This window comes from Ctenopharyngodon idella, chromosome 7 (genome assembly GCF_019924925.1).
Source record: "Ctenopharyngodon idella isolate HZGC_01 chromosome 7, HZGC01, whole genome shotgun sequence".
NCBI classification, from domain to species: Eukaryota; Metazoa; Chordata; class Actinopteri; order Cypriniformes; family Xenocyprididae; genus Ctenopharyngodon; species Ctenopharyngodon idella.
This window is the reverse complement of record NC_067226.1, coordinates 2,412,391-2,439,212: the sequence shown is the minus strand read 5'-3', so window position 1 is coordinate 2,439,212 and position 26,822 is coordinate 2,412,391. Positions and strand designations below refer to the sequence as shown.

At 37.5% G+C, this 26,822-nt stretch overlaps 3 protein-coding genes across 11 annotated transcripts; 2 read left to right on the top strand and 1 right to left on the bottom strand.

Moving 5' to 3' along the window:
* The first annotated feature begins 23 nt into the window (after positions 1–23).
* On the top strand, positions 24–16,261 carry fam113 (family with sequence similarity 113). 7 transcript variants are annotated; one of them, XM_051900429.1, is made up of 10 exons: positions 24–195; positions 339–407; positions 490–569; positions 1,756–1,988; positions 2,064–2,214; positions 2,303–2,537; positions 2,735–2,821; positions 4,957–5,019; positions 5,196–5,321; positions 15,823–16,261. In XM_051900429.1, exons 2-10 carry the CDS (start codon positions 350–352, stop codon positions 15,930–15,932), a joined length of 1,143 nt encoding a protein of 380 aa, XP_051756389.1. In that variant the 5' UTR covers positions 24–195; positions 339–349; the 3' UTR covers positions 15,933–16,261. The 7 variants fall into 7 exon arrangements, with proteins under 7 accessions (XP_051756389.1, XP_051756382.1, XP_051756388.1 ...); XM_051900422.1 differs by lacking the exons at positions 339–407; positions 490–569; positions 1,756–1,988; ... (3 more) ...; positions 4,957–5,019; positions 5,196–5,321 and adding exons at positions 9,773–9,851; positions 9,976–10,055; positions 10,510–10,742; ... (3 more) ...; positions 15,389–15,451; positions 15,618–15,743 and having other exon boundaries at positions 58–195; XM_051900428.1 differs by lacking the exons at positions 4,957–5,019; positions 5,196–5,321 and adding exons at positions 15,389–15,451; positions 15,618–15,743 and having other exon boundaries at positions 122–195.
* Positions 16,087–17,477, bottom strand: cskmt (citrate synthase lysine methyltransferase). 2 transcript variants are annotated; one of them, XM_051900433.1, is made up of 2 exons: positions 17,295–17,477; positions 16,087–17,104 (listed from the first exon to the last, which is right to left on the bottom strand). In XM_051900433.1, exons 1-2 carry the CDS (start codon positions 17,380–17,382, stop codon positions 16,425–16,427), a joined length of 768 nt encoding a protein of 255 aa, XP_051756393.1. In that variant the 5' UTR covers positions 17,383–17,477; the 3' UTR covers positions 16,087–16,424. The 2 variants fall into 2 exon arrangements, with proteins under 2 accessions (XP_051756393.1, XP_051756395.1); XM_051900435.1 differs by having other exon boundaries at positions 17,231–17,386.
* otub1b (OTU deubiquitinase, ubiquitin aldehyde binding 1b) lies at positions 17,434–25,469 on the top strand. 2 transcript variants are annotated; one of them, XM_051900432.1, is made up of 7 exons: positions 17,434–17,558; positions 18,122–18,183; positions 19,148–19,246; positions 19,330–19,448; positions 19,673–19,757; positions 21,680–21,874; positions 23,214–23,362. In XM_051900432.1, the coding sequence occupies exons 1-7, from the start codon at positions 17,516–17,518 to the stop codon at positions 23,307–23,309; spliced, it is 699 nt and encodes a 232-aa protein (XP_051756392.1). In that variant the 5' UTR covers positions 17,434–17,515; the 3' UTR covers positions 23,310–23,362. The 2 variants fall into 2 exon arrangements, with proteins under 2 accessions (XP_051756392.1, XP_051756391.1); XM_051900431.1 differs by lacking the exon at positions 23,214–23,362 and adding an exon at positions 24,934–25,469 and having other exon boundaries at positions 17,455–17,558.
* Positions 25,470–26,822: the final 1,353 nt, after the last annotated feature.

The following is a 26,822-nucleotide window of genomic DNA, read 5'->3' as shown; positions in this document are numbered from 1 at the left end:
TTTGTTTTTTACAAGTTCTTGATTAAGTATGTTGACTTTTTTCCAAATACATTTGCTTATTAAAAATTAGCATGTCTTGCCGATATTAACCGCAAGGGGAGCATTATCTCACTTTTCTTCACAATCTCCACTGAACTCTCATTACGACACGCAATTTATCCCTGCTCATCATTCACGGAATTCTTGATTTAACGGGTAAGTTTTGGTGGTTTATGGCGTTTGATAATAAGAAACCCGGGGTTAACGATTCAGACCCAACGCGTATCGTATTGCCATTTGTTAATACAAAGTTTACATGTGTTTTCAATCAATTACTCTGATTCCAATATGTGACACAGGTAAAGCCACGATGAGGCCTGTGGCTCAATTGCTCCACAACAAGTTTGTTGTGGTGTTAGGAAGTTCATGTGAGTAATGCCGGAGATTAATACTGTGTCTAAACTGCACTTAAATTTTAATAACACTATTTAATAAGACTATTCTCTCCAGTTCAGCGCTCAGTGTACAAGGATTTAGTCCTAATCCTGCAGAGAGACGCATATTTAAGCTTATCCCAGTTAAAAACCAAGGTCAGTATCTGAATGGATGTTTTATTAATTGTGTCTCCTTTTACTAATCCTCAAAAAGTACATTGAAACATTTAATCTTTTAAATTTAGCAAAGTATTTTGTTGGAAAATAAAGATTAAAGAGTTAGTTCACCCAAAAATGAAAATAATGTAATTTATTACTCACTCTCATGTCGTTCCACACCCGTAAAACCTTCGTTCATCTTCGGAACACAAATTAAGATATTTTTGTTGAAATCCGATGGCTCAGTGAGGCCTCCATAGCAAGCAATGACATTTCTCTCTCAAGATCCATTAATGTACTAAAAACATATTTAAATCAGTTCATGTGAGTACAGTGGTTCATTATTAATATTATAAAGCAACGAGAATATTTTTGGTGCGCCAAAAAAAACAAAATAACGACTTGTATAGTGATGGCCGATTTCAAAACGCTGCTTCAAGAAGCTTCGGAGCATAATGAATCAGTGTATCGAATCGTGTATCGAATCATGATTCGGATCGCGCGTCAAACCGCCAAACTGCTGAAATCACGTGACTTTGGCGCTCCGATCGCTGATTCGACACGCTGATTCATAACGCTCCGAAGCTTCCTGACAGTATTTTGAAATCAGCCATCACTATATAAGTCGTTATTTTGTTTTTTTTGACGCACCAAAAATATTCTTGTCGCTTTATAATAATATTGAACCACTGTACTCACATGAACTGATTTAAATATGTTTTTAGTACATTAATGGATCTTGGGAGAGGAAATGTCATTGCTGGCTATGGAGGCCTCACTGAGCCATCGGATTTCAACAAAAATATCTTAATTTGTGTTCCGAAGATTAACAAAGGTCTTACAGGTGTGGAACGGCATGAGGGTGAGTAATAAATGACATTATTTTCATTTTTGGGTGAACTAACCCTTTAAGATACGTTTTGGATTATGGTAGCTGGTTTCTAGCTGGTCCAAGTTGTTCATTATCTGGTGTAAGCTAAAAATCAGGTGCCGTGTCCAAAAGCTATTTTGGCAAAAGACTTATAAAATATTCAGTTTTGATCACTTTTATTTCATGTAATCAATATATGGGAGCAAATGAAGCTGTTGTGTATGTGAAGGATAGAAATATTCTCTTATCCCATATAAAGTTTCCTGGTTAAGCAATGTCTGATGATGCATCTATCTTATCCATATTTCCTAGGGTGAGTTTTCATTTGAACAAGATTGCCTGGTTGAAGGCGGCCGGTTGGGTCAGATGAATAACGGCACTGCGTACAGAGAAGTGAGACAGTACCGCACGAATCATCACTTGATCCGCTTCTATTTTGTCACGCAAGTTTTCTCAAGATATATGGAAAGTATCCTAGCTGACTTTGAACAGGGCATAAAACCAGACCTGGTTGTAGTGAACTCTTGTTTGTGGGATATATCCAGGTAGGAGTGCTCTTCATCAGACCTTGTTACAGACATAAGATTTAGCATGTCGTAATTATTTTTTGTTTTACACAGGTACAGCCGTGAATGGGCCTCAGAGTACAAAGAGAACCTTAACAAGTTCTTCAGGAAGCTAAAGACTCTTTTGCCTGAAGAGAGCCTGGTTGTGTGGAACATGACCATGCCCCTGGGAAAGAAGATTGTGGGAGGTTTCCTGGTCCCAGAGGTGGTTAACATAAAAGAGTGTATGAGTATGAACCCTCATGAACAGTGATGAGTCAATAATCCTTTTTTCTTCTTGCCCACAAACTCAGATTCAGCACATGGGTCCCACATTAAGATTTGATGTGATTGAGGCGAATTACTTTGGAGCCACTCTTGCCAACCATTTCGGCTTCAATGTGCTGGACTTGCACTTCCAGTTTCGTTTCAGCCTGCAACACCGGATGCAAGATGGTGTACACTGGAATTCTGTTGCCCACCGCAAGATCACGTGCCTGCTCCTGGAGCATGTAGCGCAGGCATGGGGAGTGGAACTGCCAAAACTTGGTGAGAAATGCAGATTGAGTTGGTGCCGTTGGTTAGCTGAGGTTTAAAGCTGTAAAATAAGTTTCTATGATTTTGAAATTGGGATATATTGTTCCATACCAACCAAACAGTTCATATTATCACATTTTTAATTAATGAATTGTCTGGTACATCTAGTCACACATTTGTTTGCTTTATTTTGCTTTTCTTTTTTGCAGACCAGATTAATGCAGATACTCACCCACCATTACGTGAGAACCATAGCTGGCAAACGGCTACTTCAAGTGCTCCTGCTCGCTATCAAGGTACATTATCAATCAAAAGTTTTGGCTCAGTAAGTTTATTTCTTTTTTTTTTTTTTAATAGAAATTAACACTTTTATTTAGCAAGGATGCATAAATTTGATCAAAAGTGATAGTAAAGACTTCTACATTGTTACAAAATAAATTCTGTTCTTTTGAACTTTGTTCATCAAAGAATCATAAAAAAATGTATCATAGTTTCCAAAAAAAATGATGCAGCACAACTGTTTTTAAAGGTGCAATATGTAATAATTTTGCAGTAAAATATCCAAAAACCACTAGGCCAGTGTTATATATTTTGTTCACTTGAGTACTTACAATATCCCAAATGTTTCCAACAATTTGTAAATCGTAAGAAAATTGCCATTTTAACCAAGGCTCCGGGACGTGTGAGGAGTCGCCTGTCAATTGCGTCATACCCACTTTACCCTCCGTTTCTTTTATTTTGTAGAAACCATGCAAACACCAAAGATGCTTTAATATATTACATGTGTTAATAAGCAAGGGAACAACTGTTTTGGTATATTTATAGACAGAAAACTAATTATTATATAGCTCAACACGTTTAGTCTTATTGTTTAAATCTAATTTTCTTTTTTTTTCTTTTTTTTTTTGCGAGTACCATGCTTTACCATGCCTCAGAGAAAAACACTATTTTGTGAAGTAGCTAACATAGCATAATCAGATGCAGCTTTATTTTTAGTAACCGTAATACAGAATTTTCTCCATCATACAATACGTTTTTAAAATTAATTGCATGCCATTTATCAACACAAGCCATGCAGCATTTAATATGATACTCTAAAATCGATCTAGCTTACTGCAGTGTGCAACAAGTGTCTCACAGCAGCCACTGAGCAAATGCACAGAGTAACGTTATAACATCATTTTCAACACAATCAAATGTATCTAATATGCTAAACAGAGCTGTGTTACCTCATACACTTGACCGTAAAAGCGGAAGCGGCGCCGGCAACTGTGGCATAATAAAAGTTCTGCTGCTTGTGCAACACACGCCTCACGATCGCTCCAGCGGCCTCGTTCAGCTCCCACAACACTCGGTCCTGCTCTGCTTCATCCATGAACATGATTTCTGCCTGAGTCCTATCCCGATTATTTTCCACCGGCTGTGAGGTGAAGACCACATGTCCCAAGATTCCGCGCTCGAACTTGGCATCATCACGCTACGCCTTTGTTTTTTTTAATAAGCCTATAGTGACCTCTAGCGGACAGAAAAGTTTACATATTGTACCTTTAACATTGCTAATAATAAGAAATGTTTCTTGAGCACCAAATCAGCATATTAGAGTAGGTGTGTTCGACATCGGCTGCGGCTGGATGTAACGATTGGCGAGAGTAGCCGCTTGCATTCGGGGAGGAGCTGAAAATGGAGACATGAAGTCGGGCACTTTCTGCTTCCCGTAGTGACGCTCGTGCTGCGTTTGCATACTTTATCACAGCTGAAGTTAATAAATGCAATATTTATCAAATACACAGATGTTTCAAAGACATTTTCATTCAATACTTTATGTACTGCTTACAGCGTCTGTTTGCACAAGAATAAAGTACCAAAAGATTAAATACCACAGAAGTGGGGTCTACTTTTTTTTTTTTTTTTTAAATCAGTTTTATTTTGATAAACATGACACAATATAACATTGCGACTACATGAAAAGAGCTTTTACTGTTATAAAAATACAGATTTGTGAGCATTAGTGGAACTGAAGGTTTTCAGAATAAACATGAAACACACGTGATCGTTGTCATGCGTGTCAGCTGTGTCATCATCAGAGCTCATGCAGCTGCTCTGAAGAAGCTGCGCCGGCTGAGTCAGCTGTCTGCTCTCGCGGTACTTTGATGTCATGTCACAGTGACGTGGCGTCTGCGCTGTCTCACGTCAGACAAAATTTCAGCTGCTGATCGGTCTGCACAGCGCTGCATGAATTCATCTTTAGTGTCAAATGAGATCATGTGACATTGAAGACTAGAGTAATGGCTGCTGAAAATTTTGATTTAGCCATCACAGGAATAAATTACATTTTAAATATATTAAAGTTATTTTAAATGGTGGTAATATTTCACAATATTACTTTTTTTCCCTGCAAGTAACATCAATTCAAAACATGCCTTTTTAACAGGATCGTATAGCAACCAGAGATGCTTTTATCCACCAGTGATGCCCGCCACCAACTACAACTATGGTAACAATCAAGCCACTTTTGAGAAAATTCACTTAACCAGCGTAATAATCCTCATAATGACTCATTTTGAAACCATAATTGTACAACTTTTAGTAAGCACTGGGGGATGTTGTAGTTTTTAGTCATGTTTGGTTATTTTATTAATATTAAAGTAAGTTTTTATTCTCCTATTCTAGGTCCAGTCTGGACACAGGGCCAAAGGATGAGGCAGTTCAATGGCTTTGGTTCACGGTATAGCAATGATGATCTGCCTCCCCACTCGACAGGTTACCAGAGCTTTGAAAGGGAAGCCTTCTACAGAGGTACAGATTTATTTATCTTTTTCAAATCATCAAAATATATTAATAATGTAATGTTGTGCTAAAAGGCTGGTTATGTTTTTAAGGTTGCCCCCTACTGGCCAGTGAACAACTTGGTCATGAAGCAGAAACACCAAAAACCACATAACGGAGAGAGACAGCATCCCTACAGATATTAAATCCATCAAGACAAAATCTCATTGTGTATGACTGTAATACACAACACTGTTGCAAAATCTCTTCCTTAAAAAAAAAAAATAATAATAATTTTGTTGTACTTTTGCCATTGTAGATTTTTAATAAACATCGCATATTCTTGTTTGGTCAACAGATTTAAAAAAAAAAATAAATCCGCAACAAGAGTATGTGTTCATCCAAACCAGCTCTGACTACAAACTAATGACAAATGCAAAGTATACTCTGATCTCAAAAATAGCCAAAGAGTCCAACTAAAGTTTAATAAATTCAGAGATTGTTTTTCCCAGACATTTGCTTATCTACACCTATAATCTATATTTTAGACACCAGTTTCTTTTATGACAAAGACATTTATTTTGATGTATTTTAGTTGTTTTATCACACTGTAAAGCTAATGGGGCACATGTCCGTTGGCACAGGAAATGAAAAATGCTTTATTGATTTTATTAACCTTACTAAATGCTGTACAGCTTTTTTGTGTACGGTTAGTTTGTTGTACCCTTTAGGAAAAATTATTTGAACCCTTGCAAGATGGTAATCACTATCCTACATTGTTATCGTCTTGGATAAAGATGTGACTGAACTGCAAATTAAAATTCAGTGTTAAAAAGGAAAGTGATAAGATTACTTCTAACAGAGGTAAGCCATTTTTTTTGTTTGTACTTAAAACATTGTAAAAAGCATTTAAATGTTTTATTTTTCTCATGTAACTGAATAATAATCTGAGAGTTTGCATGTTCTGCGTGGGTTTCCTCCGGGTGTTCCGGTTTCCCCCACAATCCATGCAGTAAAAACATGCAGTATAGGTGAATTGTCCGTAGGTGTGAATGCTCGTGTCTGTGTGCGTGAGTCCCAAGCCATGTAATGGGGAGGGTTGGCCATAGAATCACCAATAGTCGGATTAAAGACTGAAATGGTAATTGATAGATAGAACTTGATAATCACACACAAATGAGATCTGAAGGACATTACCAAACAAGTTACTATAATATTTGAAATATTACCTATTGAATATATACCTATTGAAGTGTTTACAAACAAAACACCTGATCATTTTTTTTGCCTATTTGTGTGTCTAAGAGAACTGGATAGCTGATCCTGGTGAAATGATGGAGGATCGTAAACAAAGAATATACACTAACAAGAAGCGACACTCAATAGAACGTTCCATTGCAGCAGCGGCCCTGCGTTTCCGCCATTTGGGGGTGAAAGCGGGTCGGCAGTCCACTAGTTTCTATGGCAATATCAGCTGCTTTGTTAAAAAAAACGTACATTAAAGCTGAAATCCAACCTGAATGATGACAACACAGAATAAAATACTATCACTAGTGATCATCAAATCCTTTTAACAGTTTATTTTACAGACTTTGTGTTTAGGTCTTCCACTTTTTTCACAAAACCTTTGCTCTCTAGAAACCCAGTCAGTTTGGGTTAAAATTCTTTGAAGTTCAAGTATTAGCTTTATAAACACTGAATTAATACCAACATATGAAATTAAATTAAGGACATGCATCAGAAAAATTGGGAATGTTGGACAATAAATATATGAATATAACAGCTTGATTTTGCAGTGTTGTCTAATGTCCGTTACAGCAAAAGTGGGAATTATGCGATAACGGACACAGCAATGCATCATGTATTATAAGATCGTTATGTTTGTAGCGTGATCCATTAAAACGTACAATATATATTTCAATTCAGACCTAGATACTATTATTACTATTACTCCACTAGGTCTGAAATATATTGTTCGCTGCAAACATGATGATCTTAAATTTATTAATTATTAATTTACTATTAATAAATGTGTAAAGTTGCATAAAATGAAATACTCAATAAAGTAGGCTAAATACGTTACCTCAGATGGTTGAATGGTTGGATTCCACTGGTAAAATGAAACAGCTATAAGACAATACAACATTTACTGTAGGAGCTATACAATTTACTGGTGACTTAATTAAAAAAAATTGTTCTATTGCGTTTCTGATTTGGCAGTGAAATTCGTCCATTTTTGGTCGCGTAAGATGTGAAGGATTCTATGGTCCAGTTAGTATTTTCACCCCATAATGGCGGCCGCGCTACCGGAGCGCCATCTAGTGGCTGTTACCCAAAAAGTATCAAAGTGTCGCCTCTTGGGTTCTATACTCTTTGTCTTAAATGTGAAGAGTTCAAGAAGTTAAAGCATTTAATGAATAAGACTGTGAATAGAGATGGTGTGAGTTGGCGAGTTTAGTTGTTGAGACGTGGGGATTCAAAGAATCAGTGAAAGCCATTCACGAGTTCATGAAGAAGCTGTCTCGCAATGATGAATTTGTGACAGACCGACCGAAGCCATACGTGACACAGTTTGGCCTTGAGGGTTAGAGGCCTTTCACAGATTTTGCAATCGTATTGTGAATAGACATCAGTATAAAAGCACTTTACGTGAACACTCAACGACAGATTACCACAGATTGGTATTACTGTATATCTGACTCTTGTTTCATTGTACTTCAATTGTAAATTCTAAGTATAACTATGTGATTTTGTAAATTGTAGATTGTATAAATATTCAGGTTGCTTACATGTACATATATTTATTTAGCAGATGCTTCAATCCAGAGTGATTTACAAATGAGAAATACAACATTGGCAGTAACATGGGAAGCGCTGCAATATGAATATACAGTATATAGCCTACTGCAATTATGAAAATGAATTGTTTCTGCCTGTTAATCTGTTTATATGAGAATTATGTCAAAATATTTCACAAATGAAGTTTAGAAATGTACAGCCTAATATGTCTTGATGAAAGTGGTATCAACTGACAATAAGTAAACAGTAAAAGTTTAATAAAAGGAATAAAAAGTTTAATTGAATCATTCAAACGATTATTTGCCTGCTGCAGTCAGGGACAATTTCCTAGAAACCAGCATTGCTTGTTTGCATAAAAGGTGCAAAATAATAAGAGCTTAAAAAGTTCATAAAAGAGAGAGAGGCGCGTATGTCTTTGAATGTCAATCTAAATCTTAATAATTTCACATATGTTTTGATAAAACATTTATTCTTTATTTTAATGAATGGCTGTGATTAAAACATTTTTTTTACACATGTAGGCATACTCATATTTTATAATTTCTCTACGTTTTAATCATGGTTGCCACCATTCTAAAATATTTGGAATCGAACCGTTTGATGCATACGATCACACCGGTGTGATTAGAACGTTCAGTGCATCACGTGATCAACTGCTAAATTCAAATGTGCTTTCGCGCCTTGGCTGGCGCTGAGCCAGAGACGGACGTGCTCGGCACTTGTATATACTGTTTTCAACCACATAATGTTTATTTTAGGTTTTAGACATTTAAATACACATAAGTACTAGCAAAACAATACATTTATAGTTTGTAAAATATTTTGTGAAGCGGAAATAATCCTTATATTTACGACATGAACATTCATTACTCATATTTATTATTCATATTTATTCATTATTCATATCAGATACACATTGTGTTAACTATAAAGTTTAAACTTATTTTCGAGAGAAGTATGCAAAGTAAAATGGCGGCGCCATGATCATTATAAAGGTTTTAAACGACAAAACACATTCACTTAACACGTATTTGAGAATCGGAATATTAGGTATTTGATGACATAGCTAACAAGTTGAATATTTTGAATAAAAAAGGAAAAACGAAATAAAAGCGAAGCGGTACCTCTGTCATACAGCGCTATTGTGGCTGCGGTGTGTCACATGACGCGTCGCCATGGAAATAATAAGGTGAAACCATAGACGTTGTAATAAACATAATGTCACCTAGAGTATTTTAAAAATAACAAAGCAAGTAGTTACTGTACATAAGTACAATAATAGTTACAGTAAGTTAGTATATGTTTTGTATAAAGTGTGTTGTTTTCTCTGCTATAATGGGGCTGAAGTTTTCCTCTTTAGAGGTTAAAGACAAGAGATCACTGGAATTAGACCGACTAGAGGAAGGCTAAAAAACAAATTAGCATGTCTTGCCGATATTAACCGCAAGGGCAGCAATGTCTCACTTTTCTTCACAATCTCCACTGAACTCTCATTACGCACGCAATTTATCCCTGCTCATCATTCACGGAATTCTTGATTTAACGGGTAAGTTTTGGTGGTTTATAGCGTTTGATAATAAGAAACCCGGGATTCAAACACTACGCGTATCGTAATGCCATTATGTTAATACAAATTTACGTGTGTTTCGCTTTTTAATCAATTAACGTTACTCTGATTTCAGTGTGACACAGGTAAAGCCACGATGAGGCCTGTGGCTCAACTGCTCCACAACAAGTTTGTTGTGGTGTTAGGAGACTCAAGTGAGTACTTACGGAGATCAATATTATGATAGTAATGGCATTCGTGATTTCCCACTCTAAACTGCACTTGATTTTTAATAAGAATGATTGGTTTTTTATAAGAATTTCTTGTTCTTTTTTCCAGTTCAGCGCTCAGTGTACAAGGATTTAGTCCTAATCCTGCAGAGAGACGCATATTTAAGCTTATCCCAGTTAAAAACCAAGGTCAGTATCTGAATGGATGTTTTATTAATTGTCTCCTTTTACTAATCCTAAAATGTACATGTTCAAACAGACTATGGTTTTGGAACATGGTAGCTTGTTTCAAGCTGCTCTAAATTGCTCATTTTCTGGTGTAAGCTGGTAGGCTATGATAGACCAGCTACATTTTCAGCTGGGTATACCATTTTAAGGTTGTGAAGCTAAAATTTGGGACATAGTTGATGGTAGACCATCCGATGACCGGCTAAAAATCGGGTGCCATGTCCAAAAGCTATTTTTGCAAAAGGCTTAACAAATACACAGTTTTGATCATTTTCATTTCATGTAATCAATATATGGGAGCAAATGAAGCTGTTGTGTATGTGAAGGTTAGGAATATTCTCTTATCCCATACCCATGTAAAGTTTCCTGGTTAAGCAATGTCTGATGGTGCATCAATCTTATCCATATTTCCTAGGGTGAGTTTTCGTTTGAGCAGGATTGCCTGGTGGAAGGCGGCCGGTTGGGTCAAATGAATAACGGCACTGCGTACAGAGAAGTGAGACAGTACCGTACTGATCACCACTTGGTCCGCTTCTATTTTGTCACGCAAGTTTTCTCAAGATATATGGAGAGTATCCTAGCTGACTTTGAACATGGCATAAAACCAGACCTGGTTATAGTCAGCTCTTGTGTGTGGGATATATCCAGGTAGGAGTGCTCTTCATTAGACCTTGTTACAGACATAAGATTTTTAGCATGTCATAATTATTTTTTGATTAACATGATTTTTGTTTTACACAGGTACAGCCGTGAATGGGCCTCAGAGTACAAAGAGAACCTTAACAAGTTCTTCAGGAAGCTAAAGACCGTTTTGCCTGAAGAGAGCCTGGTTGTGTGGAACATGACCATGCCCCTGGGAAAGAAGATTATGGGAGGTTTCCTGGTCCCAGAGGTGGTTAACATAAAAAAGTGTTAGAGTTTGAACCCTTATGAACAGTGATGAGTCAATAATCCTTTTTTCATCTTGCCCACAAACTCAGATTCAGCACATGGGTCCCACATTAAGATTTGATGTGATTGAGGCGAATTACTTTGGAGCCACTCTTGCCAACAATTTTGGCTTCGACGTGCTGGACTTGCACTTCCAGTTTCGTTTCAGCCTGCAACACCGGATGCATGATGGTGTGCACTGGAATTCTGTCGCCCACCGCAAGATCACGTGCCTGCTCCTGGAGCATGTAGCGCAGGCATGGGGAGTGGAACTGCCAAAACTTGGTGAGAAATGCAGATTGAGTTGGTGCCATTGGTTAGCTGAGGTTTAAAGCTGTAAAATAAGTTTCTGTGATTTTGAAAGTGGGATATATTGATCCATACCAACCAAACGGTTCAAATAATCACATTTTTAATTAGTGAATTGCCTAAAGATGCATGAATCATTCGGAGACATGTTTAGATGTATATGTAAATATTTTGTATCGTATTGCTTTTTTTTTTCAGATGGATCCAGCATTTTGGGAGCCTGAAACCGCTTTTTTTTTTTTTTTCTTTTTTTTTTTTTTTTAAATCGGGGGCCCAGAGTGGATTAATCTGAAAACGACACCCTTGTGTTTTCGTGTGTACAGCCAATCCATATATTTTATGAAACAGTGTCATCACCCCACGTCTCGACCCAATTCAGACACCGCTATGTAACAGCAGCAACAACAACAACAGTAACGGACTACATGCTTGTGTTTGTGCCGCAGAAGCTACTGAGTCTATTAGCTTAACTAAAGTAAAGCTTTATTTCTAAGCTTTACTAAAGTTTGTATACAGCGCTCAGGGTTTATGTGCATGCTCCAAGTCTTATTCTCCATTTTTAGTATATCTCTGTGGCAGAATTACAGTGCCACATACTGATCTGGCATGTATACTATATTAAGGCTGGGCAATATGATATATATCATTATTGCGGTATAAAATGTTGAAATAATCGCATTTTTGAGGGCCTAAACATGCTCAAAGTCATGAAACTTTGCACACGCATCAGAAGTGGTTAAAATTGATAGGGGTTTCAGAATTAGATGTCAAAATGGCTTGATAGCGCCACCTACAAAATTTCAATTAAGCGCCCTTCAAGCTACATTTCACGTACAAGTATGAAATTCGCTAGACACATGTAACAGCCCAATACCTACAAAAAATCCCTGGGTGCAAAATCTGAAAACCCAGTGAGATATTTTGAATTTTCTCTGCAAAATTTTTGCAGTTTTTGCCATTTCCAGACGTTGTACTTTAACGAACTCCTCATAGAGCTTTAATCAGATCAATATCTTATTTGGTCAGTCTAATCTAAAGGCCTTTGCATTGTTAAATTGCGAAGATCTAGAGTTTTCGCTAAAGGGCGTGTCTGTGGCGGCCTGACAAAATTCGATGTTTCGCCATGAAACAGGAAGTTGTTGTAACTCGGCCATCCAATGTCCGATCTGCCCCAAACTTAACATGTTTGACAAGAGTCCTGGCCTGAACACATCTACATGCCAATATTCAGTTACAGTCATAGCGCCACCTGTGGGCAACAGGAAATGTCATGTTTTACACTGTGATTAACTCCTCATTGAGATTTAACAAGAACAACATCATATTTGGTCTGTCGAATCTTAAGACTTTAGCAATGTTAAATTGCAAAGATCTTGAGTTTTCATTAAACGGCATGTCCGTGGCAGCCTGACAAAGTCTGATGTTTTGCTATGAAAGAGGAAGCTGTTGTAAGTCAGGCATATAATGTCCAACCTGCCCCAAACTTCACATGTTTGATAAGACTCCTGGCCTGAAGACATTTATATGCCAATATTCAATTAGTCATAGCGCCACCTGCTGGCAACAGGAAATGGCATGCTTTACACTGTAATTCACTACCAGCAACACATTTAAATATGCCACATAGTAACAAACATACTAGAAACACATTAAATCATGCAACACTTGGCTAAGTGCTAATGAATGCGATTTACACCACAAAACAGGAAGTTGTTGTAACTCAGGCTTAAAATATCTGATCTGCTCCAAACTTTACATGTTTGATAATAGTCCTGGCCTGAAGACATCAACATGGCAGGAAGTGTGGTGCATCAAAATGACTGCAATATTTCTCCTCTATTTATCTGCTTAAATGAATATCGCCCACTGTTCACAGTTTTCCTAAGGCCACCGAGTGGCGGTGAGCCCGGGTGCGAGGGCCCTTTCATCGCTGCTTGCAGCTCTATTTTATTTTTACATTTGATTATTACATTTCTGAACTAATTCTAACTACATGTTAAATAAACCTATTGTACCGAGAAAAACCTAATTTGTTTAAATTAAGTCAAGTTGAGCTTTGTTATTCCGCTACATGTGGGGACATACGGCAGAACGAAATGTTGTGCCTCACAGGAACACAGTGCTACATATTTGCATAAATACAGACATACAACAAGGGAAGTACGAATCATATTTGTTATATTGTATTTGTTCTATTGTTTGTAATTTGCTGCTTTTTTCTTATTTATAATAACAGAAAAGAGATAACTATATTGTGATATATATCGTTATTGTGAAATAAAATTTTTCATATTGTGTAATAAGAATTTGGTCATATCGCCCACCCCTACTACATTGTTTTGAGTCGGTTTCAGTGGTTTTGTGTCTTAAGACAAGGGAAAAAAAAGATCGGATAGGGAAAGCTCTGGCTTTGTGTGGCATTTATGTTTGCTCTTTTTTGCTTTTCTTTTTTGCAGACCAGATTAATGCAGATACTCACCCACCATTACGTGAGAACCATAGCTGGCAAACGGCTACTTCAAGTGCTCCTGCTCGCTATCAAGGTACATTTATCAATCAAAAGTTTGGTCTCAGTAAGTTTATATATCAAATTTTTTAAAGGAAATGAAAGCTTTTATTTAGCAAGGATGCATAAAATTGATCAAAGGTGACAGTAAAGACTTTTACATTATTACAAAATAAATTCTTGCATTTTGGTTGATAGGATCACAAGCGGACAATGCTAAATATAGGTGTAAACGGGGTCTAAAATGTTTTGAGCTTGTCCACTTTTGACCACTTCCAGAGGTATACCCATACCCATAATATCTCTCTGGAATAAATCCGGTTTGGTCCGGATGTATAATTTGACTAATAATTTTATTTACCCTTTTTGCAAGAATGGCAGTTAATATGTAAATCACTGTTCAACAATAAAATAGGCCAAAATGATTGACATTCATCAGGATCTTTGCCCTCTTTATGAATTACAACAATGATTGTATCGCTCCACAAGTGTGCTACCGTACCAGATTGCAGTGTGTAATATGCTCTTAATAAGAGCGAAGATACTAGTTCTTCAGAACGTTTATAGAATTAATTTATATATCCATCAGGTCCCGAACTTTTATTCTTCTTCAAAATAGAGATTCTCAATTATTTTGCATTCTTCAATAAGCTGATCCAAGTCCTTTTTCCATTGACTGTGTTAGCTCAGTCAGTTTTATATTCTTTAGGAATGATGCCAGACAGTATACTATCATCAGAACATATTTTTTAATTATATATTTTTAACACATTTTTAATTGTTTAAGACTTCTTGTTTAGCTACTATCTGCAATCTACAAGTTCAATTTTAACATCATCCTTATTCTGGAGAGTGGGGTGTTAGAAAAAGGCAGCGTCATAGACTTGTCTAAATGATACAATTAAAATCCCCCCCAGAAAAAAAATAAAAAAATAAATAAATCTTCCCTCTATATCCTTATAAGTCATTGCTAAAGTAAAATTTACCTGTCTATGTATCAGGTTAGACACTGGATGTAATGGATGAGAAGAAAAGTACAGCTTATCTGCCCATCCTTTCTTTCTCCCCAATAAATGAGAAAAGTAGACTTTATCTGCCCATGACCTCTTTAATTTCTCATGTTTTGTCAGACAGATGAGCTTCTTGCAAGAAATCTGACAGTTTGTTTTAGCTGATGCAGAATCTTTTTTCTCTTCAAAGAGTTATGAAGGCCCTTAACATTAGAGCTTAGTTACAACCTTTACAGATCCCATTATTGGTTAAATAAGGGCAAACATACAGTAAAGTATGGACAAAAGGGGAGAAGTGGGAGGGGAGGAAGAGGAAAAGGGGTAATATATAATCATAAGGAAACATTTTTCACAATATTATTGTTTTTATTCTATTGTCTTGGTGAGCATAAGAGACTTCTTTTAAAAAATGTACCAACCCCAAACTTTTGAATGATACTCTAAATAACCTACCACATGGATTACATTTTTTTTTTTTTTTTTTTTTTTTTTTTTTTCTCCAAGTAACTTTCACAATTCAAAACATGCCTTTTTAACAGGACCGTATAGCAACCAGAGATGCTTTTATCCACCAGTGATGCCCGCCACCAACTACAACAATGGTAACAATCAAGCCACTTTTGAGAAATTCACCAGCATAATAATCCGCATAATGACTCATTTTGAACCACTTGTACAACTTTTAGTAAGCACTGGGGGATGTTGTAGTTTTTAGTCATGTTTGGTTATTTTGTTAATATTAAAGTGACAGTTTTTATTCTCTTCTAGGTCCAGTCTGGACACAGGGCCAAAGGATGAGGCAGTTCAATGGCTTTAGTTCACAGTATAGCAATGATGATCTGCCTCCCCACTCGACAGGTTACCAGAGCTTTGAAAGGGAAGCCTTCTACAGAGGTACAGATTTTGTTTTCTCAAATCATTAGAATATAATATTAATGTAAAGCTGAGCTAAAAGGCTGCTTATGTTTTTAAGGTGCAAATAATTCAGCTGCTGCCCCCTACTGGCCAGTGAACAACTTGGTCATGAAGCAAAAACGCAGAAAACCACAAAACCGAGAGAGACAGCATCCCTACAGATATTAAATCCATCAAGACATCTCATTGTGTATGACTGCAATACGCAACACTGTTGCAAAATCTCTTCCTCCAAGCCTTTCATGTTAAAAAGGCACAGGTTCTGCATGGCAATTATAGACATTGTTGAAATTATAGGCCTTATTGTGTTTTTCCCCTAGTGTTTTTTTTTTTTTTGTCTCTTTATTTGTATATTTTGTTTTAAATTATGTTGTTCCATTCAATATTATGATTCTTAAAGTAATTTCCCACATTGATGAAAAATAACACCACAGAATATTTGACAAAACATTTTTTATTATTATTAGTTTTGAAATAAATTGTTTTTTTTTACAAAAGTGTGTAATTGATTTTTCTTCATCTGATGCAAATAATGTAAACGGGCTTTTGACTATGCAAGTTATACATGGTGCAAAAAAAAAAAAAATATTATCAGTGTTCAGTATTGTTAGACTATATTGTCACTTGGAAACCCTTTTAGAAGTTTAAATGCATTGTATTTTAAGAGTGGGGGCTAGTACAAGGAGAAATCTGATAGCAAAAATAGCTGACACCTCTCAATTCCCCCACCTCTTGAACTCCTACATCAGCGGTCAGTTCTGCTCCTCTAACTTCTCTTTCTAGCCATACAAGCCTGGCATCAGGATCCTCATCTGAGAACTGTAAGAGAACCCCTGAGGGCTTCAGCACCTCTAAACATTGCCTCACTATCTGTCCAGCCTTAACTTGACCTTCTTTAGACCTAACTAAAGCATCTGTAGTACCCTTGTCCAATATCATGTCTAGACTTCTGGTCCCAAAGTGTCCTCTCAACTGTGTGCAGTCAAGCTCCAGGAAAGCAAGAGCAGAGGATGGGTTGCATGGCTGTACTGATGCAGAATTAGTGTGCTTCTCCATAAGTTTCACTGCAACCGGGGAGATATCAGCACAAGTAACCTTCACAGCACATGGAGAAGTTCTGTAGATAGAGGGTCCTAATGCGGATGTGCCACAACCCATGTCCAGGATGTTGAATGGGCCACTGTGGGAATGAGACATGGTCTGAAGTACAGGAAGAATGAAGTCCTTGACTGATTGAAATCCGAAGAACCATTCGAAATTTTTGAATTGGCCTTTGCTTCCATTTTCTGTGTAGAATCTGTCCCATGTTGCTTTTTTGTCCATGTTTTCAATCAACTCATCTGTGAACACCAGTAATACATAATTGACATATAGAATAAAAGTACTTTTAAAGACGCTGTAAACGATTTTTTGAAAATACTACCTGACAAATATCACTGAAATAGAAAAAGCCTTGCAGCACTTACAGACACTTTGATGTCCATCAAAGTGAATCTCTTTACCTAAGTGAAACTGAAAATATACACGCACTTGTCAAACTAGTATGGTGCCATCTGTGAGCCTCCGTCAGTTTTTGAAGGGTCCTCAGCGACACTGCAAGTCTGTTAAATGACAACATGTCAAATACCCAGCTTAGGTAAAGGCATTCAAGATAAACCAAAACACTGGCAGCATGCGTTATCCTGTGACTGAATGACACGACCCGGAAGTGTACATGAGAGAGGGGGCGGTGGAAAACGAACTCAATCAAGATGGCGGATGAGCAGCAGGAATCATCACAGGGAGAGATGGAGGGTAAGTGCAAAAATATCATTTCCTCGCGCAGTCTAAATGATCAATGACATGCGCAAACAAAACATCTGCACGAGGTAGCTTGCATTAGAGAAAGAATCTGCTTTGACTGCTGCACGAGCAGGATGAGAAAATTCAGAGCAGGAGCATTAGCTGTACAAAGAGTAAACTCTGGGCTCATTTAACAACAACAAAACAGTCTTCCTAACATTTTTGCACAGTCAAATTTTCGTTAGAAATTTTTTTTAATTTTTACTAAAATATTTTATTTTACGCTCTCAGTTTAAATTGAATAGTAGCTTTATTTGCCAATCAGCTGTAGACTATAACATTAATTCATATTCACTCAGTGTATTAGGAGATAAGTGGTGTATCTTTTTGTATTTTAGTTGTATGACATTAGATTATGGTTAGAAGACGACTTTGTTTACATCACGTCGGATCGTGTAATGACATGAGGTGAAAGAACTAAACTCCAGCATTAGCAACTGTCATCACTGTCAACTGGGTCAGATCCAGTTCTTATGTGGCAGGTTTCTAAAACTTTTATGACATCTATTTTGCAGGAGTGAACTGCCTTGCACATGACGAAGCCATTATGGCACAGCAGGACCGCATTCAGCAAGAGGTGAGGGATCAGAGTAATGACTCAATGCAGCATTTAAAAGTAGCCTTGTAATGTAGATATATGGTAAATGTTTGTTACTGAACAAATTGCTGATGATTTTGTGTATGTCTTGTCAAATTATTATTATTATTATTTCAATTATGAATAGAGTTCTTCTCAAGATGTATCTAAAGTGATAGTTCACTGAAACATTAACATTCTGTGATCATTTACTCACCCTCTTCTCAAAAATATATATATATATATATATTTTTTTTTTCTGTCATAGAAATGTTAGGCAGTGTTGATGCTGTTTTTTAATTCTGTACAATTAAATGGGCTGTCACACTCCAAAAATAAGAAAGCACCCTGGCTGAAAGTAGTCTATACAACTTGTACGCTGTAGTCATCTAAACCTACCATGGCTTTGATAGCTTTGAACAATCTAGAATTTAAAGCTGAAGCATGTAATTTCTGTCATCAACATCATCAAATGGAATTGCCCTAAGGCATTTTGATACCAAGAACAATAACTATAACACACCAATGGACAATAATATTCTGTTTATTCTAAGCACGCTGCACTTATGTTGTTGTCTGCTGCTTTAAATGCTCAAGCTCTTTAAAGTCATAGTATTCTAATTGCCTGTAAAATGGTTCATCAATGTGTCTCTGTGATATTGTTATAGTTGTGGTTTTGACTGCGTTATTCTCTTTAAAGTTAAAGAAAAGAAAAAAAAAAATTAACATTATATTTATCATTCTTGGTGTGAACTGCCCTTTAGACTATAGCACAGAAGTCATATGTATTGTTTTTGTAGAGACCGACAGCATCTTTCCCTATTCACATTCATTGTATGGAAAAGAGCAGTAACGTTCTGCCCTTTTTATATGCCACAGAGAAAAAGAAAATCACACAGGTTTGGAACAATATGAGGGTGAGTAAATGAACTAACCCTCTAATTTCCTGTGTTTGTTTTAATAGATAGCCACCACTAACCCTTTAGTGTCGGACATACAAGATCTCTCTGTGCTTCAGGGTGAATATGCTGCAGAGGACACCATTTACCAGCTCAAGATAAAGGTCACTACAGTTTCATGAGCTTACTTAGCAAGTGCCTGAAACCTTCTGTAAAACTGTTTCTCTTACATGCGTCTTATTCACAGGACCTTCACAAAAAGTATGCGTACATTCGGAAGACACGGCCGGATGGAAATTGTTTCTACAGAGCTTTTGGATTTGCACATTTGGAGACACTACTGGAAGACAGCAAAGAGCTGCAAAGGTAGTGTTACTGTTTTTTGGGTTGCTTAAAGCAGATACCATTGCTTTTGTTTGGAAATTATACACTAATTTAGGAGATAGCAGCAAGCGCATTTACGTGAAGTGCAATTTTGTATATATTTTGTATATATGTGTATATTGTTTTGCTCTGTCATTGTTTTAGCAGTGGATATCCAGTTTATTGAATGCCTATTTATCAATCCTGTCTCAATTTTGGCGCTATAGGTTCAAAGCTGTGGCAGCTAAGAGCAAACTGGACCTTGTAAACCAAGGCTTCACTGAGTTCACTATTGAGGACTTTCACAACACTGTGAGTTTGAAAATGTTTTATTTAAAGTGCCCCTATTATGCTTTTTTGAATATTACCTTTGATGCAGTGTGTAATATAGCTGTCTGTAGAGTTGTCAAAACTACCGACTTTGGTACCTGCCTGTACTGAAATTTAAAAAATGTGATGCTTTGAGCGCTTTGGAACAGATTCGTAAAGACCTCTCAATCAGACCTCTGACTGATTGTGTTGACGCACTCATCGGATATGTCTGTGATTGGCTACAATGTTCAACGCATGGCAGCGTTTGAAAGCACACGGAATTGTTTGAATTTGAAAGCGGGAGCGTTTGAAAGCAGTCCGTCTATCAGCGGACTGGTCCACGATAGATGCCTGCTTTCAAATGCTCCCGTGTGTATCTGTGTAAGCGCTTGGTGAAGAGCTTAATTGATGACTGTTTACAACGTTTTTACAGCGTTGATCATTGAAGCCAATCACAGACATATTCGATGAGCCATACACACAATGGCCATTCAGAGGTGTTTATGAATCCGCTTAACAGGGCTCAAAGTGTCACATTTTTAAAATTTCAACTTTTGACAACTCTAGCTGTCTGCAAAGTTGTAAATTCGGAAGTGCACGATAAATAAATTTGTCTCCCAAAAGAAAGAATCGACTCTGAACTGCCTAAACGAGTCGTCAAGAATTCCAGTCTCATTCCGTGACCTGCATACGTAACGCAGTAACACATTTGCATAATGCCAACCTATGGTCTTCAATTGGCTGCCCACAAACAACATCTACTTTGACCCGCCCTCAAAAACTGTAGCTGGTTCGTGTTGTTCTCAGGTCGAGAAGATGCTGTTTTCTGCTCTGCAAAAGCAAATTCTCTTTGTACACACTTCCAAAGGATGAGGATGTAAAGAATCAGTGGTTAAACTTACCACAGCAATACAACAGCAGTATAATCATTTGAAGATTCCTTCTCAAATCTCTGTGAGGTCTAAATGGGATTTACAATACGTAGTTTTGTGTTTTATAATGTGTAGGTCTCCGGCTAACCAGCTAACTCACATTATTACTGTCTTACTGAAATAGTTCTGCTAATCAGCTGTTGGACTCTATTACCTAAAGCTGTGTTCATTAATGCAGATTATCTGTTGTTCTTAGTACTTTGAGTAATGATAAAGGATGGAGTAAGATTTGTTTTACAAACTTTAATGTTACATCACTTATTCACATTAGTGCTCGGCTAAAGTTAGCACTGTAATTGATACAGTTAATGATACAGTTCCCACATGTGCACCGCAATAAATTGGAAATATACACATCGGTTTGTTGATGGACATACACTTGTTAATGCTGATAGTGAGGAAGTATAGTCGTAACATCTCATAATGTGACAAACTGAGTAGCATAAACGTCCTGCTCAAGTCATCCTTGCGATGGAGGTTCGGGTTGAAGAACTAGTTCTTTCAATGTTTCATAATTGGACTTGCGCTTGAATTGATATGGTAAAATCGACGGCATCGTTACTGTCTTTACATTGTGTAAAATCACTGAGCTCTTTAGGAAGCCGCTGGAGCTGTAATTCAGATATGGTAATGGGTGTTTTGTTTTCCGACACACGCTGTAAGCAATCACAACAGACTGGGCCATCTGGCCAATCAGAGCAGAGCAGGCTCGTGGAAAGGAGGGATTTAGAGAGACTGAATCTTTGGACGAGTCATTCGAGAATCATTGAAAAATGTGGTGATGTGCAATGTATATTATGAGAAAATGAAAGTGTTTTTTGACCTTTGATGCATGTAAACCCCAAAACAAAATTAGGAACCTTTAAAAACACAATTAAACTATGCATTCTTCTTCTTTTCAAAACTCAAGGCTTAAATCCTGTGATTTTACTTGAATCATGCTGACTGTGTTATAAGTTGATGCTTACTGTGGTTTCTCTCCTTTGTCAGTTCATGGACTTGATTGAGCTGTGTGAAAAGCAGCAGTCACTTGGAGAGCTGCTGAACTCCTTCAATGACCAGAGCGTGTCTGACTACATAGTGGTTTACCTGAGGCTTCTCACCTCTGGATACCTGCAGCGGGAGCATGTGTTCTTTCAGCACTTCATAGAGGGTGGCCGCTCTGTCAAAGAGTTTTGCCAGCAGGTGAAAAGATTATTACTTGTGAGCTAGTTTGTTTTTGACATGTTAATTTTAATGTACTTTTCAGTGGAACTTCTATACTGATGAGCCAAAACATTATGGCATAATGTTATGCCTAATATGAAGTTGGTCCTCCGCATGCTGCCAAAACAGCACTGACCTGCCAAGGCATGGACTCTGCAAGACACCTGAAAGTGTCCTGTGGTATCTGGCACCAAGACGTTAGCAGCAGATCCTTCAAGTCCTGTCGTTTGTGAAGTGGAGCCTTCGTGGATCAAACTTGTTGATGCAGCACATACCACACATGCTCAATTGGATTGAGATCTGGGGAATTTGGAGGCCAGGGCAACACCTTGAAATCTTCATGTTCCTTTAACCATTCCTGAACAATGTGTGCAGTGTGGCAGGGTGCATTATCCTGCTGAAAGAGGCCACTTCCACCAGGGAACACCATTGTCATGAAGGGGTGAACCTGGACTGCAACAACATTTAGGTAGGTGGCACGTGTCATATTGGCCGGACCCAGGGTTTCCCAGCAGAACACTGCCCAGAGCATCACACTCCCTCCACCGGCTTGTCGTCATCCCATGGTGCATCCTGGTGCCATCACTTCCCCAGGAATACGATACACATGTACACAGCCGTCCACATGATGTAAAAGAAGACAGGACTCATTGGATTAGGCGACCTTCTTCCACTGCTCCAAGGTTCAGTTCCAACACTCGCATGCCCATTGTAAGTGCTTTTGATGGTGGACAAGGGCCATCATAGGCACTCTGATTGGTTTGCGGCTACGCAGCTCCATATGTAGTAGAGTGCAATGCACTGTGGTATGACACATTTTTCCCATCACCATAATTAAAATTTGTGTGACTTATACCATAGTAGACTATCCTGTCTGGTCCAGCTCGGACCAGACAGGATAGCCTTCGTTGCCCTCATGCATCAATGAGCCTTGGGTGCCCAACACCATGATGCCGGATTGTGGTTTGTCCTTCCTTGGACCGCTGTTGATACCGCTGTCTTGCCATTTCAGAGAAATCCTGACCCAGTTGCCTTGCCATAACAATTTAGCCATTTTCAAAGTCTTTCAGATTTTTATTCTTGCCCATTTCACCTGCATCCAACATGTTGATTACGAGAACCGATTGTTTGCTTACCATCTAATCTACCCAGACCTTAATATGTGGAGATGATCAACGATATTCGCTTCACCTGTGAGTAGTCATAATGTTTTGGCTCATCAGTGTATATTAGTTGATTAGGATAAGGATATTTTTTATAAAAAAATATTTCATAAGAGTCGGTATGTTACTGACCTTTAGATTTTATTTCCACACAGGGCTTGACATTGACACCCGCCAACCCACCAAATGCAGGTGGATTTCAGCAGTGGCGTGTAATGCAGTCACTCCTACTAGCCACTTTGGCAGGTTGAATTTTATATATAGTATATACATTTTTCAGTTGTAGTCTTTTAAAATGGCATCTGAGATAAGTGCAATGTAGTGTTGTCAAAAATATCGATTTTTTTTTTTTTTTTCGATACATATCGACACTGAAATATCTGAAACGCTTCCTATACTAATTTTCCCTAGAATAGATACACAATACCAGCTGCGCTTTCTTGCTCTCTCATCTCCTCAACAGCTAAACTTTTGACAATTTGAAACATTTCTAGGGCACAGATTTTATCTTAGAGTGTGCGTACGCTTAAATCCACGCCAATGCTCATATTTATAAAAATGGTCTTTGACGTGGAAAAGTGCTTAGAGCCACGTCAGGGTCTGAGCAGACGTACACACTTTTCCTGGTCAGATTATTGCAGGTTTTTGGAAATCTAAGCTATTCTTGCAGTTTGCCAAGGATTAGGATGAAGTTTGGTGATCTTTTATATGTAAATGACATTAATTTAGTGTTGTTTAAAACACGGAGAACTGAAACCATTCAGCTGCGCGCAAGTTCAAGATCATTTGCAATTTATAGATTTCACATCTGAAAGAGAGGCGTACGCTCGTTTTCTGTGTGTACGTTCATTCTATGAATCACAAGTACGCACATCAGAGAAATGATTGTAAGATCAAATTTAGGACGGTTTCTGCGCAACATTTTATAAATGAGTCCCCTAGTGTCAAGACATGCAGACAAATCCACAAATAAGTGGACTCCACCCTCCATCTACTTAAAGGGTTAGTTCACCCAAAAATGAAATTCCTGTCATCAAGTACTCACTCTGATGTCGTCCCAGACCTGTAAGATCTTCTTTCATCTTCGGAACACAAATTAAGATATTTTTGATGAAATCCGAGGGTTTCTGAACCAGCAACATTATTGTACCTTTTGAGGCCCAGAAAGGTATTAAAGACAAGGTTCAACCTTAATGTTATGAAGGGACGAGAATACTTTGTGCGCAATTTGTGTTCCAAAGATGAACAAAGGTCTTATGGGTTTGGAACGACATGAGGGTGAGTAATATCAGAAATTTCATTTTTGGTTGAACAAACCCTTTAAGCCAATATAGCTATTGCACTGACAAATCAAAGCACGCTCTTGCTACAACAAATCATGATTTGCTTTACAAACAGGGTGGTCTTGCCCTAAAACACAGTTATGTTTTAAGTGAATGTAAACAGAAAAAAAACCATGTGTAATAGTATAGTGGATTAGTGTGTCAGGTCTTAAAGTGACAGTAGCCTAATATACCTGCTGCCAAATTATGAAATATTAAAAATATCTATATGGCAGTTTTCCCCATGGTATTGATGTCAAAATTGTGGCCAGTGAAAATGCTGAGTGGATAGTAACTTTGAAAAACCACTAGCTACAGTGGCTGGTGAGCAGAAGTAGTTAATGTCAAGCCCTGTTTCCACGTATGAATGGAAGAGTTTCATGTTTTCTGGACAAATGTTTGTAAAAATTAGTATGTGCCGAATTTTTGCTTAAATGTTTACATGGGCGTTGAGGTGCCTATGCATGGAAACGGCCCTGTTGAGCTACATTAATCAGGATTCAAAGAGTTACCAGTTATACTTGGCCTAATAATCAATGTTTTATTTTTTTAGGAGGTGGAACCCATGTCAAAAGAAAGTGACCACATCCATATCATTGCCTTAGCACAGGCACTGAATGTGCCCATATTAGTGGAATACATGGACAGAGGAGAGGGTGGAACAGTGAACAATCATATCTTCCCTGAAGGAAGTGAGCCACGCATCTTCCTGCTCTACCGCCCAGGTCACTATGACATCCTGTATAAGTGATACTCTATATATTCTGTGGTTCCATTGTGAAGAAACCATCCCAGCTCTCCAGCCAAGTTGAGTCATACATATGTATGCGAGGCTCTGTTATAATTAATCACAATAAAGTTTTCACTGCAGTTTTCCACTCATTACAAAATGATTTTTTTTTTCCCCCCCCATTACAGAAAACTTAAGGCTCTTAATCTCAGAAAGAAATAAAAGACACTGCATCAGACAGCATCATTAGGGTTGTACAGTAGGTTTTTTTGTGGTTGTAAATGTTGTCAACTTGCTTTTAGTGTTTTCCCTTTGTTACACTGCCTTTCATGAGTTTTATTAAAGGGACTTACACCTCACATGACTAAAGTGAATTTGTGGTTGTTTCATTAATTGTGAATGTGACGACAGAGGCAGGAATCAGAAGTGGATCCAAGCCAGTAACAAAAAGAATGACCACCATTGAATCAATTGGTTTAATTTCATCTTAGACGTCACAATGATATAAGTGTTCACTTTACATTTTATGCCTTGTACAGTCTGAAGGTTATCTAAAGTAGGTTTGGGAAACATCAATTACATTTTGGAATCCTGTACAACTCAAACCACTACACTACAAAAGAAGCATCTAATCTCCAGCTGGAGGCATCAATCTCCTTCCTCATTGCTTTTTTCTGTGGGAGTCAGACGAGTTGGACAGGATCCATCCAGCCGGACCAAGGACAGCAATAGAGAGAAAGGCCATCACAAATACACTCTCCTAAAAGTGTGAGGGGAAGGATATATGCCTGAGTACACAATATTTGCCAAAAAAAAAGGGAGGCAAGTATGAAAACCTATAGACCCACGTATGCATTCAAGTGATGCCCAACTTGTGAATTAACTTTTTAAAAAAAAAAAAAAAAAAAAAAAAAAAAAATAGTTGAACAGGTTTACAAAACTGGACTTGTTCACAAAATGGACTTAATACGTCCGATCAGTTCTCTATTCGGGTCAACAACCTACAAAACCAAGAACTTGAATTTTTCTGCACAAGTATGGCATTATTTTGATGTACGATGTTGATTTGATAGGAAACAAAATTGTTACCCATTATTGTAATTGTTCCAGTTAAAAATTGATTGCAATGTAATTTGACATAACGTTTAACTTTTAATTGCAGTGTATCTTAGGAGCCATATAATGTTTTTACAGAAATCGTTTCAGAGGGGTTGGACCTGTATTGTCTCTACAGAGCTGTAAAGTACTTGAGTAAATGTAATTAATTACTGTACTTAAGTATCTTTTTAGCTACTTTGTAGTTGTACTGGGTATCAAAGATATTGGCAACTTTTATTCTCTACTTGACTACATTCGAGCAAGTAAATGTACTTTTTACTCCACTACACTTGTGATGAGTTATGCAATTACAAATTACATTTTTCATGGCAGCTAACAAGGATACTTTACGTGAATGTGAGTGCATTAGCAGGTAATTGCTGATCGCAGATGTTTGATTTATTAGATGAGGAAATGACTGCAGCTGGTGATGAGGCTCAAACCAGCACATACAGTAGACTTTGACCATTTAATTTTACTTAACATTGTTTTATTTATCCGCTATATTGACAAGACCATTTTGAAGGAATATTGGTATATTTATGGCCTTTCTGTACACTTGAGCTCAACTGAGACTTTGTAGACGTTTAAAAGGTTGTTGTCGACCTTGATTT

Coding starts and splice junctions, on each gene's coding strand:
- fam113 (XM_051900429.1), top strand. CDS start 350: ATGAGGCCTGTGGCTCAATTGCTCCACAACAAGTTTGTTGTGGTGTTA. Junction 1,989..2,063: donor TGTTTGTGGGATATATCCAG/GTAGGAGTGCTC, acceptor TGTTTTACACAG/GTACAGCCGTGAATGGGCCT. Junction 5,322..15,822: donor AAGGGAAGCCTTCTACAGAG/GTACAGATTTAT, acceptor TATGTTTTTAAG/GTGCAAATAATTCAGCTGCT.
- cskmt (XM_051900433.1), bottom strand. CDS start 17,382: ATGTTGTCATTTAACAGACTTGCAGTGTCGCTGAGGACCCTTCAAAAA. Junction 17,105..17,294: donor GCACCATACTAGTTTGACAA/GTGCGTGTATAT, acceptor TGGTGTTCACAG/ATGAGTTGATTGAAAACATG.
- otub1b (XM_051900431.1), top strand. CDS start 17,516: ATGGCGGATGAGCAGCAGGAATCATCACAGGGAGAGATGGAGG. Junction 17,559..18,121: donor ATCACAGGGAGAGATGGAGG/GTAAGTGCAAAA, acceptor TCTATTTTGCAG/GAGTGAACTGCCTTGCACAT. Junction 19,449..19,672: donor GACAGCAAAGAGCTGCAAAG/GTAGTGTTACTG, acceptor TTGGCGCTATAG/GTTCAAAGCTGTGGCAGCTA.